A 17,118-nucleotide genomic window follows, 5' to 3' on the forward strand; every position below is an offset into this window, starting at 1 on the left:
GGGGTGAGACTTCACTTTGTTGTCATAAAAGCCTAGGCCTTCAAGAAACTGCATCCCTTCAAATTAGGGAAAATATGTTGTAAACCCCTGACTTTCGAAACCTGCACCCAAAATATATTTCGAAAATGCAAACTCAAAGCTCCAAAATTTCTGAAATGGTTATTTGGATCTAAAACAGTAATAGCTTTTAAGTCCTTAAAATAGTCTGATCTTACAACATTTTTGTGACGAGTTCTCTATTATTTCTAATTTTCAAGTTTTTGCAGATCTGTAATATTACTTTAATGAATTTCCTTTTTCCTAATATTAGTGGCAAGAGGCCGGCCAGAGCTCCCTCTCCTTGCCCTCACCCGCCCAACCTCTTTTTCAAGCCTATTTCTCACTCCCCCTCTCTCTCTTTCTTCACCTATTTCTCACTCCCCCTCTCTCTCTTTCTTCACCTATTTCTCACTCCCCCTCTCTCTCTTTCTTCACCTATTTCTCACTCCCCCTCTCTCTCTTTCTTCACCTATTTCTCACTCCCCCTCTCTCTCTTTCTTCACCTATTTCTCACTCCCCCTCCCTCACTCTCACGCAAGACCAAAGACCCCAAACTCTCTCAAACCAGGCCACATGCATATGTCAAATAAACTAGTTGAAAATCTCAAAATTCATATAAGTTTGTTCCCAAAACACCAGTTTGCAATTTCAATTTCTGAATCAGTTTTTCTGTTTTAGATTTTGAAAATATGAACCGAGTATTTTGTAAAGAAAACAAAAACAAAAAATGAGAATACAATCACAGATTACAACAGAATGTGGATATATTTATAATTCCAAAAAAATCCGGGGATATTAAATTTCCCCAAAAAAAAAGGATATAAGTCTTATATTACAACAAATAGTACCGGTAGGTCAAAAAAGAAACAACCTTTTGATAGTGCCATTAGAAGTTCCAAAATAATAGATGAGGGAAAAAAAAATATCTAAAAACAATTCAAGGAAACAGAACACAACTTCGGTATGTGGAGGTCCCAATCAGTCTCAGTCAGCTTGAAAGCGTGTAACAAAGTGCGAAAAAATTCTCTTTAGGTTTTGAGCTTGGTCAATAACACCATCTCAAGTACACGATTTCACATCCAATAGCCAATTGTGATTGTACCTCACCAAAGGTAAATGGTGGGAAAAGGTTGGGGTTGGGACGATAACAACTCCTTTTATCGCAAAGCCACTAATTAATCATAAGATGAAAATGAAAGAAACATACATAGAAGAGAATCAAGCAACGGACAAATGAGAAAATTCACGATTCTCTTCCGAACGATGGCCACTCATCCAACATATAAACTAAAGGTGGAAAACAACTCTCATTTTACACAGCAAAACTTGTACCTATTGATAAGTATAAGCATCAGGCTGATCTCTTTCCCCTGTTTCTCCTTGAAGTAACTGGAGCCCACCCCTCTGCAATTTCCTCACTAGAAAGCTGAACCACCTTTGAGGAGCTCTTGCTATTGACTGGGTTGACAGCCATTTGTTCCGGCTCAATGTCCAAAGCCATATCAGAAGCAGGCTCCTGCTCATCATCTGTGCTATAATCAGACCCTTCTTCGCTGGAGACCTGACATAAATGGGATTTTACAAATATAGGACCACAAAACAATATTCTTGAGTAAGTGCCCATGTTGCCCAGGCTGAAGAATAGCTAAAGGATTACAGCACGATAGAGAAAACAGTGCATTGTAGTTTCAATGGTTCCATGCCTACTGATTATTAATTACACAGCCTGTGAGGCATACACCTTGCAGTTCTTTCTTTTTTTGTTAATTTGTTTATAAGGGGGCATACCTGTGCAGTGTGTGCTCTGGATATGATACAAAGACTGAATAAATCTTACTCGTTCAAGAAATAAAACGGAGACTTCCAAGAAGAGATATACAGTTATAATCAGATTATTTACAAATCAATCTCAAAACAAAATTGGAATCCACATAAGAGAAACAAAATATCTTCTGCAAAATAATGAACTACATGTGAAAAGAAAATAAAGGTGGAAGGGGCTCTAGGCAGAGGTGGTTAGGGTGGCAGGTTCCATGACATAATATCTAGTTCCATTCCCACTAGGTCCCGAGTTAACATCCAAGAAAACAAAAAATACAAAAAATCAAGGCAAGTTCCATTACGCTAATGGGATTGTATACAATGAGACCATCTACTTTTGCTACAGTTGACAATTACTTATAACCATCCGAAGTGAAATCTGATAGCTTGGGTGTGTCACAAAATTTGAGAAAAATTCTTTTGAACATTGAGGTTAGTCAATGAAATAAATGCAGACACCCAATTTCACATCCAATGGTCAAGATTAATTATGACCACCTTGTACCAAAGGTAAATGGTATCATTATATACTTTCCCTACTCTAATTTAATCAGCTTACGTGAATGATCCTTGATATCTCCTTTCTCTCCCAAAAGGCCCTAGATATCTTTCAAAGAATAATTTTTTTATCTTAAAACAATTAAGTTCGTTAAGATCCTAAAGTCTCATCCAATAAATTATGAAGTATTTGTTTTTAAGTGCATCAAAAATGGCAAGATGTGTAATGAAAACTAGAGCAAGTTTACACCTTTCTACTCTGTGAAACTGCTTGAGTTGCAGGGCTAGAAGCCCTCAGTTGATATAATGTCTCAAAGTTACCTTTAAGACATTCTTCGTGCAAAATCATCAGTTGCTCTGCCACCTGCCAAATCAGTGTTCACTTTGCATCAATATTATTTGAATAGTTTCAATGAAATAAATGGACAAACTTGAGTCAATTACTAATAAGACAACAATATGGAAGCAACAGGAGCCAAGACAATCTCATGGAACTTGAAATTCAAACAGAAGTGCAGGCACCTAATATACATGTCCTCAAAATACGTAGTATGTACAATAACATACAATATTCCTCCATGGGCGAGAGGGTGGTGTGAGAGAGACAGAAAAATAAAAATAAAAAACTTCACCTTGTAACCCACACAGGTAAGATAACAACAATTAAAGTATTTAAGTAACAGGATAATATTTGATTATAATTTGGATGTTGTGGGAGTTGTATACAAGTGCTCTAGCAACATTATTCAAGAGTCAAGCCGTACTATAAATCCATCTCACTAATCCCTTACATTTGATTCCTGTACTATCTGAGCCTGTAAACAATGCATTACAATATTATCCATAATATATGTGTGAGAATTGAAATACCATTGTGCAGGAATTGACATAGCACAATGCAAGATAAGCAGTGCCGATTGCTTCTCAGATCCTTTTTCTTTATCGTGCTTCATGGTGAAATCCTTCCTCAGAATTTACTAAAGGATGCAGCAGTTCCCTTGGACTGCTTCTATAAAATATCCAAATTCAACACTATGCCATTTTCTTTAGATGGCTGGCCACCCAAGATAAGATCCTCAACATGGGCCTCCCCAGGAACGAGGCCAAAAAAGTTTTATGGGTCTATCGTTTGGATTAGGAGGAAATGGTAGTGATGAATCACCTTCTCTTACCATACGGCCTGTGCATGCAGAATTTGGGATTCACATTAGTTTGAGATTCCTTGTGTTTTACCAAAATCAACACTCATGGGTCATATTGGTACATAACCAGCTGAGATAGGACACAATCATTTGAAGATGAGTCCCATGACCATCTCAGGGAGCCTCTGCGAAGCGAGGGACATTGGGTTATTTGAAAATTGAAAGTACTTTCACTGACTGCCTTGGGCTCATAGGTCTTACTGGAGATTCTAGGATTAAATGGGCCCTTTGGTCTTAACAAAATGTTCAGCCTCAACATCAAGGGCATTGTCCAACAATGGAAAATGTTTGTACATAGTAGCACATGAGCAACCAAAGAGAGAACTCTGGGGCCTTGCGAACCAAACCACCATGCAGCCACCTAAAATTCATTTTGAAAAGCGCCTCTTGAGGGAATTAAGGGGCTGTTTAGGTTGGGTGGTCTAACAGGAGACAACCTCTTTTCTCTTCTTCTCTTTTTTTTTTTTTAATCGCTAATAAGGGATAAACTTGTCTACTTTCGTGGGACCTGTTGGCACATGAGATACCATGGAGGTAGATGCAAAGGTGTTATTAAGTCAACTTTGCTTCCCCAACCCCAACTTTAATGGCACCAGTTGAGCACCTAGAATGGCAGAATATTCTTGTAGAATAGCTAACATAATGGATGATGGAATCAAGAGAATAGAAAATTGTGGGTATCTCCAACTCCCATGACTCAGAGAGGTTAATAGTGGGATGCTTTCCCTCACAATGAAAAGGAAGGGAGTGGAGGGGACGGAGGTGAGGGTGTTCTCCCTTGTCTACGATTATTTCCCTCCCTGAATCACCCCATGTATCTTTTCCTTCATTCCTTTTTTTCTTATCAATGCCTTTCCTTGTGTTTATCATGCCATTCCCCAGTTACTCAAAGCAATTTAACCTACCTGCGTTCTTATTATTAACATTATTATCTAGGGAAAAAAGTAACATTATCTTAGCAACATAAATACATTGACACAAGAGACCCATCATTGATAAATCTAACAGAATTCATAATCATATCCAAGTAGCATTTGTATACTAATAGGAAAAGTGTATTCTTCTAATAAAGCCAATAAACCATATGAGATGATTAGTATGCATCATTAGAAGCAACTTGAGATGCCAATAAAAATAGTGGATATTGTAAATTATAAGTTCATAACAGAATACCTCCTCAATGCTGCCATCTTCAATCTCTGAACTGAATGAGAGCACCATAGTCTCATCAAGCATCATTTCCAAGTCATCAATGTAGAGTGGGGCTAAGAAATATATTGAATCAAAGAGTCAGACAAAATCTTGAATACCCACTTTCCTTTAAAGGTAAAAGATAACCACAATATGAAAATGATATGATTTCAACAAAACAATTAGCATGCAATCCAACATAGCATTTTAAAGAAAATGACTATAAAAGACAAATTGGATTTGTATAGAAAGATGGGATCTCAAGTCTATAACAGATCCACCCTCCTAACCAATTCATAAAGCACAGCACAACAGATCATTAAAATATTGAGGAAAAGAGAGTCTAGCTTCTGCAATAATCATAAAGGACGTGTGTTCTCTTCCTCATGAAATGCATGCATATATGTAAGCATTGATATACTGCATATGCATAAATACACATGAATTATTATGAAAAAATATTTTCTTCCACTATCAAAACTTAGTTAGCCAACGCAAGTATGCAACAGCTAAGAAAAATTAAACTACGAGCAGCAATGTTGGACAAGAAAAGGAAACAAACAAATGAAACATTGAGATGTGAGCACCAGATATCATTTTGTTACTGAATGAACCTCATTAGTAAAATAGCATAATACTATTTTCGAGTATTATTTTATGAAAGTCCTACACCTAGTCGGAGCTCATAATTCACATTTTCAAACAAAGGAAACAAACAAATGAAACATTGAAATGTGAGCAACAGATATCATTTTGTTACTGAATGAAGCTCATCAGTAAAATCGCATAATACTATTTTCGAGTATTATTTTATGAAAGTCCTACACGTAGTCGGAGCTCATAATTCACATTTTCAACCAGAATAAGTAAGGAAAATCAATTAAAGTAGCCAAGTTGAAGCCCCGAAAAAAAATTATCTTAGCACCGAGCCTAAAGAAAATAGTGATCACTTTGCTCAATAGGCTACAACAAATTATTCAAGAATGACATTTCAATAAACTAACCAATAAACAAAAGCTGAGAGAGTCACCAACTAGATTTTAATTTGCAAAATCACCAAGCCCTATTATAATATACTGCAATATGTTATATGAATGGGTGAACAAAAAAATGGAACTACTACAACGAGAAAACAATTTCAACTTTACGATATTACACAACAAAAATTTTGAAAACTTCGAGCAAATCCTGAGAAACCAAAATTCTAGCGAAAATTATTATCTTAACAACTCTCAACAAGACAATTATCTGACTCTATCAATCAAACAAACAACAAATCATAGTAGGATACTGCTCGAACAAATTAAGTACTAAACAATAACTATTATGAATGACTTCAATACACTTGAGCTCAAAGTAACATAAATTTTTGCTTTTGCAATCATGAAGTAAATAAAAGAAGCGATCAATCTATAAGAAAAGTACCACACCATTGGATTGGGAGAACCAGGAAACAATATCAGTCGACAATTGCTGAAACTTTTGGCGAGAAGTTCGACCACCCCATTCATTCTCGACGGCCATTTGAAGAGCAGTCCATCTCGAGAGGATGAGGCTTATGCCTTCAGTAAAAAGTGACAGAATCTCCGTTGAGAGAGACTGAGGTGTCCCTCGCACTCCATTATCAGGGTCCATGGGAGCTTGAACCCTGTACATGAAGCTACAACTTGAGCTCTTGAGGGAACAGAGGAAAATCTTAGGGTTTTGAAAAGCTTTCGTGTTGCAGAGAGACGGGATCCGGCAATAGGGCAAAGAGAAAGAAGGGTCAGCGAAACCGCCTTGGCTGTTGTCCGTAAATAGCATATAGACTGCGCATCAAAAAAATACTAAAAATTTATATTTTTAATTTAAAATTTTATTTTTCTTTTTGATCATCTTGGCCTAGATTAATCTAAAAAAAATAAAATAATAATAATCTAAAATAAATTTTAATGGGGCCGCATATATACCTAAGGTGACAATTATTTATATTATGAAAGTATTTATCTTTGATACAAGATCCCATTGAATGTGAATTCGGGTAGCTATGTTTAATGTGTTGATTAAGTTAAAAATTTAAAATAAATTTTTTCGAATTTTGTGACACATCCAAGCTATTAGATTTCACATTTAATGGTTATCTATACTTTTCCTTTTTTTTATTCAAAATTTTGGGATATGTTTAATTATCACAGTGATTTTTAAAATGTTGTTAAATTTTTGTGTTTTTAGGTCATTTCCTCTAAAATTTAAAAGATTCATACAATATTAGGGATGTCTATTTAAGGTATGTGAACAGTGAGAGTTAATTATTTTTTGTCTAAAATTTGTGGCTGGGTTCTAGCTACTATATACCCTGAATTTTGGACCTAAGACATAGTCTTAACCTGCATTGTGTTTGAGTAAAATAGATAGCATACTCCTGCAGGAGTATAAAATCGTGCACGAGTATGAAATCGTTTGGCTTCCAAAAGGGTTATGCTGCGTTGGATTACACTATATATTACTCCCTTGGGCAAAATACTTGCTTGGGAAATTTTAAAGCACTTTTGAGTTTTATAATGCTTAAATCTTACCTTTCAAAATTTTGAAATTCTCTATTTTTTGAAGTTCTTTATTCAATCTCGAGGCATTATTTTTTTCAAGCACTTAGAAAGTGAAATAAAGACCTATGTGATCTTTTACAGGGGAATACATTTTTTTTTTTTTTTTGATAAAATATCAGGTGGTCTTTATTATAATAAGATAAATTTCAAAATAAAATCAACATAACAATAAAACCAAGATCTTAACAACTTTATTTCATTGAAACAATTATGCATTATGCTTGAGAATAAAATACAAGATTGCAATAAACAAAAATGAAGAGTGTCGGAGATTACCTCAACCGGGCTTATTACACCCCACATCAAATCACCGCCATCCGATGGCGTGGGATCAACGGTCTAGCTTCAATTTTGAACCAATAAAGCAGATTTCGGCCAAGCCACACCGATGGATATGAACCCATTTGATCACAAACTCAAACCCTAGGTGAATTATCTTAGCAACCTAGTTTGAGAGATATGGATTATCTTTTTACTAAACCCTAAAACCCTTAGCCGTAAATCTATATTTGAGATATGGGATAAAATAACTCCATAACCTAAACCCTTAGGTTATTTCACAGTGTGGGAGATAGATCAAGCATAAGAGTGGCGTGTGCCCCTTTTTGGGATATGATATAGAAATATATGAATTAGGTACAAGAGATAAGGTGTAGATATTTCTGAATAGAGATAATCCGTTTTTATAGGTTTTAAATAATATTAGGGTTTTCTTTAGTTTGTGCGATTGCACATAAACGGTCGATCAATGGTGACTTATGGGGTGAGAGATCTAAACCATCCATTCCATAAATGGGCCATCAACATTATGGGATGTGCATTAACCATTATTTCCTTTTCCTAAACCATTTTCCCATCAATATATTTAAATAAAATAAATATCATGCATTTTATAAAATTGCACGATCAATGTCACATATTCCACAATGATGTGTCAAATAATATCAAGTAGATAAATACTACCAAATATAAATATGATAAGATCTATATGAATTCAAATTTACCATATCTCTTTAAAACAAACTTGCTACAAAATAGATAAAGCCATGGTCAATATATCATTTCAAGATTTGACCACATGCCACAAATCAAACTAATATTATCTTAAAACCAAACAAGAGAATCCAAATAAGGTAGGGCGTGTCACCCTTTTGTGGCACATGTGGGCCCCCACCCACATCCTACATGGTGGGCCCATGTGTACTATGGGTCTCCCCATGAAATATTATAAAAAAATATTATTTTAAAATTGAATAAAACAATTTAAAATATACATTTGAATTTTTATAACTTTGTAAAAATAATAATTGTATTTTTATAAGTAAAAAAATCACAAATAAAATATTGAGAGATTCATAAAAATTCAAATAATAAAACTAAAATTATTTCAACAATAAAATGAACACAATTAAATTAATACGATGGTAAAATAATTCATATGGTTTCAGGAATCCAATATGTAATAATAGGGTACTCCACCTTCAATTGTGGACTGCAGACCACACTAGCTTTATCGAACCGACCTAGTGTTTCCCATGACCCACAGTCCAAGCAGTGGCTCATTAGCGGGTCACCAAAGTTAGGTCAATGAATTAAGGGCGCAATCCCAGTCTGTGGATTACAAATCCTCCTCTAGAGACGAGTTAAGGTCACCACGATCTAATGCAACCACAGCTCTATGGCGCATAAGTGTATATCTCATACGCTTCACCCAAAGATAGATATCTGGCTTTTTTGAACGATCTATCAATATGCATGTCGTGTGATGGAACATGGATGTGGTTTTGGCCCCCGTCTCAATAGGGCACCATCATACACAAGGGGCACATAGTCCATCGGCTCACTCATCCGAGTATGTACTCCGACCTCATAAAGGGCTAACCCATACACCCTCATCTGTTTGTTCTTTATGCCCAGGTAACATAGGTTTTTCCCAACCAACTGGCCTAGATCGTTAATATAGATCGGTATCAACAAGCCATCATTTACTTAGTATGGTCTATGAGGGACCACACTCCTACGAAATTCATATTCCACTATATCATTTTATTTTACAAGCACTCACAAGATCTTTAAAAGCCACATAAATCCAACAAAAATAGATTTAAAAAAATTGTTATCAATGATAATACGTGTCATGTGGTTAGAAAGGCTACATCCCAACATTTGGAATCCTAAAAGTAGCTTTAAGGAATAAATGGGCAATATACTATTGTAGGAGTAAGAATATTTTGTCCAAAAGGAGATTAATGAATTTTCATTTATTTATGAAAGCTGCAATAAATGTCTTGTCCTTAACGACAGCAAATTCGCATAAAATAATGTTATATTTTGTGAATTTAAAAGTACATAAGTTTATTTCCTATTGTAAACCGAAGCTCTACTTTTTGGGGAGCACATCATTTAAAAAAAACAAATATAGTTGTTCATTTTTTGTTTTTAAAAATCGAAATGAAACTAAATTTGAATATTTATTCCGTGCTTTACCCCATTTAAAAAATAAGTTGAAGACGCAAGCCGTCAATATTTTTATCTCTTTTGGAATGTTGTATTAATATCAAGTTCCTCCCTCCTCTCTTTTAGCTCTCTATTGCTCTTACGTTCACGCTCCAGAAGAAATTATGATAAATGGCCTCATAACCTCTTTAGAGAGACCACTGGCTTTGTCATTTAACCAATCGATAAACATTGAACATTTACCGTGAGATTTCAAGGGTTTCTCTATTGAACTTGAAACCAAGACTGTCATCTTTATGTGAAAATATAATCTCTCTCTTTCAATGAAAGAGAATCAAGGTTTTCCATAATTGAGTCCGTCTTTGAAATACAATTTCGCCTCTTTCCCTTTATACCTACAATAAATTTTTGGTTTTTTATTATGGGGTCTTCCACTCTGAAATAAAGCACTCTCTTTTTCTCGAACCCAACTCTCTCTCGCTCTCTAATGTGAAAAATTTGAACATTTTGGTTTTTAAAAAATCGAAAATTTTGAATATTTTGATTTTTGAAAAACCGAAAAAAGGTAGATCCGTCTTTTTTATTTTTAAAAAGTGTTATAAAGCTGAAAAACGTACATAGTTGCAATAACAAAAACTTGAAGATAATCACAAGTAAATATAACTAATATATATGTTATTTTCTTTTTATTTTATGATTAAGTTTTTAGAAGACGCAAGCTTTACGAAAATAAAGCAAAGCCCCACCTTAAATCCTCATCAAAAAAGTACTTTGGGCATAATAAATCTTCATGATAGTCGATTTCCAACACCTACTATAAAATTTGAAGTTAATGTCTTATAAGTTATAACACAACCATAATGGTCAAGGACAAAATAATCGGTTTGAAGGTTTTCCGACCCTAGAATTGCAATATTTAGTGAGTTTCGAACAAAGGCTTTACTTATTTTGATAAGGTTGCAGCCATCTGAAAAGTATGTTCCTTTATTTTATCTCTTTCTCTATACACCGAATTCAACTCAAATTTGGCAATCAATGCTTCTCACAGTAACAAAGCTAAAAAAATAATTTTTTTAAATAATAAATAATCAAAATACCCCAACAATTTTTGGGGGTATTTTTTTGTTTTATTTATTTTACTTAATATTTTTAATAGGCATGTGATTTTGAGAAGTATGAATCAATACGAGCCTTAGAAACCGACCAAGGTCTGTTTCCAAATAACAGATAAACTGGCTGGTTAAACCGACCTAATCAAGCAAGTCCCAGGCTGTCAAAAAAGTGTTAAAAAATAAAAATACACAAAATATAAAAGTATATTTACAACATGATTTAAGGGTATTTTTTATTTTTTACCAAAAAAATAGAAAATGTAAAAATAAGTATTCATGACCAAAACACTTTCCAATCTTTGTCAAAATGAAATAAAAATATTTAAAAAGACTTTACAAACAAATCTCTTATTTATTGGTATTTTATACAATTATTATTATTATTATTTTTAAATACTTGACTGGATTACTCAAACCGACCAAAACTGGAACCGGCCATTGACCGATTCCAATCTAACCGGTCGTTCCAATTTGAATTGGCAGATATTGCATTCACTAGTAGGAACATACCAAGTTTAAATACAATCCAACACACAAAAAAGGGAAAAAGATAAATGAAAACATATTACATGCTTTCAGAGAGTGGGGACTATGGCGTAAATTGTAAAATGTGAGATATATAAAGCTATTTTTAATATCAAAATACAATAGAATTTTCAGTGAATTTTTATTTTCTCAATTAAAATTAATCCAAATATTTACGGCAAGGGCCTTATCTATTGTCTAGTTTTTTTAGCCCAAATGGCATTAGTTTGGTACTTGAAGTGTCCGGCCGCATAGTATTTGTCTAGTTTAGCATATACATATAATCCCGTGTTAAACTTTTACCTTTACAATATTTCCCTAAAAAAAAATCTCATTTTTAAGTTCTTTTGAAAAGAAAAAAATTTAGTCACGGTCGAGGCTCTAAACAATCAAATTAGAGCCCGCCTAAAAAAAATTCACTATAGGAGGTTGTTTTGATGCCCAGATATCCTCAAATCGATCATCTTGCATCAATATGCATGGACGTACAAAAAAAAAATGGATTTCAAATTCTGGATATGATGCATCTTGTAAGCGTTTTTTCTGACCGTCAATTTTCAAGATTTTTCAATTTTTCATAGATCTGCTCGATCTACACTATTTTTGAAGCATTTCATTTTCTAAAGGATTGTATACAATGAGACTATTTTTTAAGCTTTAAATTGTGAGCACCTTTGATACTAAGTGGTCACAATTTCTTACAAGCATTTGATGTGAAATTTGATAGCTTAGATGTGTCACAAATTTGAAATTTTTTTTTTTAAGTTTGAGCATAGTCAATGGAATAAATTTTGTATTAAAGATAAATAGTCTCGTATTATACTTTTCCATTATATATATATATATATATATATATATATATATATATATTTATTTATTTATTATTTTTTTGTTAGAGGTTATCTCAAAGTTTTCTCTCCACTATTTGAAGTTGTGCTCTACTTTGATTGTTTAGAGCGTCGGCTTTATACAAACCAAACCCTTTCGAAAATCTGCCATTTATTTATTTTTGCTCAACCGCGTTCTCTGAAAATCGTTTAAACGAGGATTTGCTTACCAGGCTATCTATTTGAAGTATGGCTGACCATGCTATCTAAGCTCCAAAATCGCATCCTTGTGCAGGTATTGAACTGGTGTCTAGAAAATGGCTGGCAGGATTAGGGTTTTGCCCCTTTTCAATCTGGTTTTAAGCCATCAATCAAGCGTCAATCGATCATTTTCTCAGGGTCCCGAGCTAGACGCGTCGAAATCCCTATTGCTCAAGCTACTACAAGAACCTGATTCACGCATCAAAACCACTTTAGATTCACGCAATAATTTTACTTCAAATGGTGATACCCTTCTCTGCGAGTCCTTTATCAGAGCTCTGAGGTCTTCATCTCCCAAGAAAGCTCAACTGGTATGTTCTATATCCTCTCACTTATTTCAATTCAAGGATGGATAAATTGCAGTACTTTCTAGAGAAGAGAATGGCTTCAAGATGGTCACAGTTGAACGATGGAAAAAGGACTGCTAGAGACACAATGCTAAAGTGGGTATGAAAGATTTTTTCTTATGATTTTAGTAGGAAAGTTAAATTACTTGAAAAAATTCAGGAAACATTGAATTGCTATGGATATTGAGGAAACTTGAAAATATAAATGGATGGTGGGGAGAATTCAGGCAGTATCAACAAAGAAATGGATTTAGCAGGAAAATTAAATTACAATTGGATATCTGGGAAAATGGAAAATGTCAATGGGTGATGAGGAAATTAATGCATTAGTAGCAAATAAATGGGGAAATAGTTTTGGTAGAGAGAAGTCTACATAATGTTCGGAAAATACAATAGTTAATATTAAATTCAAAATTTTATTTATCTTTACAGATTCACTACTGCCACCATTGAGATTATCGGCCCTGGAAGTTTTGGATCCAAAATCCATTTCTTAACAGGTGCCTCGGCCAAGGCATCAGATCCTCACCCTCACGAGAAAGGTCACTAAGGGAGAAATTTATAAAGGAGAAGGGAATTGAGATTGGATAGACTTAAATTATGTGCAGCATTCACCTTCATCAATGTTCTTCATTAAGAAGCCACAATGCTTTGGAACTTATAGTGCATGAAACTTATGCAGTACATTTGTTATGGACGAAAAGATCACAATTTCATACCTTTTGAAATGAGTATATGTGTATTTGTGCGGCAATCAGATTTTATTTGAAGGATTTTTTGCAGAAACCATCTTATCTTGTTTATAGAAATCCATGCTAAAAAGTATCAATCCTTGAGTTTTTTAGTGTATAGAGAGGCTATTTTGTTAAACACCTAAGTAATGGTATCATGAGAAAGAATTATAATTCTTATGGGTTTAGGGTTTAGGTTTTTAGGGTTTAGTATAGAAAAATCATAATAACATGAGTTTCGGGTTAACCAGAGTTGAGCGATGGGTCAATCCAACACCCATTTTATTATGTTTTCTCTATAATTAGTGTGGCCCTTGTTTCGATTCCATATTCTCTATCATTCATCAAAAGTCAGCTGATCATGGTTCTCTTCATATTCTGTTTTACTGTTTGGATTCACCAACTACACTTTTAACCCCCCTCCGCTACCGATTGTAGTTGGTCTTTACTTGTAACTTTTTCCCTTTAACGTTTACGATGCTATTTCATAAAAAAATATTGCACTGCCATGATCTTTTTTTGTTTTGCTAAGTATGCCTGCTCTTTTCAACTATCAATTATTTATGAATAAATGGATGTTAATATGTTCCAACCAACTACTTTGGAAAATATCAAGATTGATAATTTTTATTGAGTAACAATAATGTTCTCTATATAGTACTATACTACTTTTTAAGTAAAGAAAGGGCTATGTTCCTACTCCCACTCCTAATATGTTTCAACTTTCAAGGCTCCTTGGGGTTAAATGAGGCTAATCATCACATACACACACGCACATTCATTCATAAATAAATAAAAATATATATGTATGTATCTTAAAATTTATGGGGATTGTATACTATGAGATCATTTGGCTTTATTGCAAGAAGTTCACAATTGCTACTAACCATTAGATATCAAACTGGATGGCTTTAGAGTGTGTCATAGAGTTCGAGAAATTTATTTTTGAACTTTGGGTCTAGTCAATGACACATTGACAACCACCTTATATGAAATTTAACGGACAAGTGTGATTGTGATCTCCTTGTATTAAAAATAAATGGCCTCATATATATATACACACACACACACACACACACACACACACACGTGTTGAGTTCCACATGTTTATAGCGATATGTGTGTGTGTGTGTATATACATGTATGCATAATATATACATGTAGCTATGCACATACATGTGTAGAAGTCCACATGCTTGTAGTGATGTAACGTGTACACGTCTCTATTATGTACTCGCACAGATACATGTTGTTATGCTTGTAAATGGCATATATTTGGTATTTGTTTTTTGGCTTTATTTATTTTTTATTTTCTTCTTGTGTTGCATTTGTTGTGCATTTCAATGGAATCATCATTGTGAACGAATGCCAGGTGAAAGAAGATGTTATGAGCCAACAAATTTTCTAAACTTCAGTCAATATATATATGTACTTACGTATATATATATATACTTATGTATGTATGTGTATAGCATTTGGACATTTAGCCAAGTTAGTGCACTTCATGTACTTCCTCAGTTACAGGTCTTTTCATGCTTCTTCCAATGAATATACTTGAATCTCTAACTATATTATCATATTTTGAATTTTGATGATCTCCCAACCATGCTGTTTTCCCCCAATTAAAAGTGGGCTTATGTGAACTTCTAATCCAGGTTCTAGAGTGGAAACTCGAGAAGCTTCTCAAGGAGGACACCAAAGATCCCGATCAGTTCTCCAAGTTAATTTTCCTCTCTGGAAAGTTGCACAACATCTCATTTGCTCTGAGGACTTTCACTTTAATGGAAACTCAAGGAACCACACCCAACACGGATATTTTCAATTCTCTCATCTCTTGTTGTGAAGCTTCTGGTTTATTGACCATGGCCTTAAGCCTTTTCGAAATAATGAGCAAGGCAGGACACTGTAAACCCAATTTAGCCACTTATAATGCAATTATATCTCTATATTCTTCTCTTGCTGATGTCAAAAACATGAGAACCTGGTTTTTAGCTTGCAAAAAAGCTGGCTTCTCCCCTAATTCTGAGACTTACGAGCACCTGATTCGAGCCTCTTTTAAGGCAAGACTATTTGAAGAGTTTGATAAGTATTACGAAGATATACTTGCGTCTAATCTCATTCCAAACTTGGTCACAGTGGAGCTTATAGTCAAAGGGCTAAGTGGAGAGAAAAACTTGGTTAGAATCAAAAGTGTTGTTCAACTCATGATTAACAGAGTTTGGCCTGTAAGCTCCTCTGTTATTGAGGGCCTTCTGGCACTCTACAACGAGTTTGGAATGGTTGAGGAGATAGAGAAATTACTGGATTTATCTAGCTTGGTTTCTGAATCTGATATTTTATTGCATATTTATTCGAGAATTATAATGCATTATGTAGCAGCAGATCAGTTAGATGAAGTGGAGTATTCTATTGGAAAGTTGTTAAAAGAAGGGAAGAGCTTTACTTCTTGTGGTGACATTGAGGCAGTTATTAGTTGTTATTTTCGAAATAGGGAGTATGAGAGATTGGAAGTGTTTTGGGATAGGATAACAGAAGTGTATGAGATCGAGGAATCGACATTTAGTCTCTTGGTTGCAGGGTATAGGAGGGTTGGGATGAGTGAGAAAGTGGAGATGGTCATGAATTGGAGGAAGAGAGCTAGTCGTTCAGTTCCGGATGTTGGGTTTATAAGTGAATGATGACTGATGGGGTAAGGTCTGCATTGAAGCATATTTATCCAGTGGTTTGAGAGAGAGAGAGAGAGAGAGAGAGAGTGCATTCAAGAACTCGGGATCGGATCTGGTGTGAAAGCCTCCTGATATGGATTTGGTTGTCAAGAGTGGTGCTATGGACTTGGTCCCACTTGCACATTGGAAAAAAGATAAAATATTTTTATGATCCTAGAAATGGTTGGAAATGGGCCTCTGTCTAAGTAGGAGAAAATGTCCCATCCCAGTGGTGCAAAATGACATTACAGGGCACTGCCCCTGCTTGGCTAACCAGGGCCTTGACTTCATGGGGGTCTGAGTACTTACTTTGCTGGGCTAACCCACAGAGAGAGAGATGGCTCTCTCTGGGTAAGGAGAGAGAAGGTGAAAAATTAGAATACATTGCTTCGGCCCTGCTCGGCTAGCCAAAGCTTAGCAAGGGTTTGACTTCGTGGTGGGGTGAGTACTTACCTGCTGGGCTACACACACCACATAGTGAGAGATCATAATTTTTTGTTCTTTTTGTGAACATTCAAAATGACTAGCTTTTTACATTGACAGTTTTAGTTATGCACCTGATTATATGTAGTTAAGTTGTCGATTTTGATGTGGGATGATTTTCTCTCGGGTATATCAATGGTAGGATTTAACATAATCGATAGAGAGTTTCATGGAAATCATCTGCCTGATACTAATTGCCTCCTTAATTGAAATGTTTTGGTGGTGTAGATTTAGCCCGAATAAAGTTTTCCACATTACAAGAAGATCCCCTGGGGGTTGAATTTTGGGCATAAACGAAACAAATCACTTTTGGTTTTGATATGACTGAATAACT

The 17,118-nt window shown here is 34.8% G+C and overlaps 2 protein-coding genes across 6 annotated transcripts; one reads left to right on the forward strand and one right to left on the reverse strand.

The window, feature by feature from the left end:
* Positions 1-1,043: 1,043 nt before the first annotated feature.
* LOC18421399 (uncharacterized) lies at positions 1,044-6,545 on the reverse strand. 2 transcript variants are annotated; one of them, XM_088861819.1, is made up of 4 exons: positions 6,182-6,545; positions 4,734-4,825; positions 2,680-2,722; positions 1,044-1,600 (listed from the first exon to the last, which is right to left on the reverse strand). In XM_088861819.1, exons 1-4 carry the CDS (start codon positions 6,405-6,407, stop codon positions 1,578-1,580), a joined length of 384 nt encoding a protein of 127 aa, XP_088717945.1. In that variant the 5' UTR covers positions 6,408-6,545; the 3' UTR covers positions 1,044-1,577. The 2 variants fall into 2 exon arrangements, with proteins under 2 accessions (XP_088717945.1, XP_006826260.3); XM_006826197.4 differs by having other exon boundaries at positions 2,609-2,722.
* Positions 6,546-12,362: 5,817 nt separating this feature from the next.
* On the forward strand, positions 12,363-16,881 carry LOC18421400 (pentatricopeptide repeat-containing protein At2g30780). Of its 4 annotated transcripts, none has more exons than XM_088861820.1 (3): positions 12,466-12,829; positions 13,298-13,528; positions 15,252-16,881. In XM_088861820.1, exons 2-3 carry the CDS (start codon positions 13,466-13,468, stop codon positions 16,272-16,274), a joined length of 1,086 nt encoding a protein of 361 aa, XP_088717946.1. In that variant the 5' UTR covers positions 12,466-12,829; positions 13,298-13,465; the 3' UTR covers positions 16,275-16,881. The 4 variants fall into 4 exon arrangements, with proteins under 4 accessions (XP_020518464.2, XP_088717948.1, XP_088717946.1 ...); XM_088861821.1 differs by having other exon boundaries at positions 12,732-12,965; XM_020662805.2 differs by lacking the exon at positions 13,298-13,528 and having other exon boundaries at positions 12,363-12,829.
* The last annotated feature ends 237 nt before the right edge of the window (positions 16,882-17,118 follow it).

Source organism: Amborella trichopoda, chromosome 3, assembly GCF_054954075.1.
Source record: "Amborella trichopoda isolate Santa Cruz 75 chromosome 3, AtrichopodaSantaCruz75HAP2 v2.0, whole genome shotgun sequence".
NCBI lineage: Eukaryota > Viridiplantae > Streptophyta > Magnoliopsida > Amborellales > Amborellaceae > Amborella > Amborella trichopoda.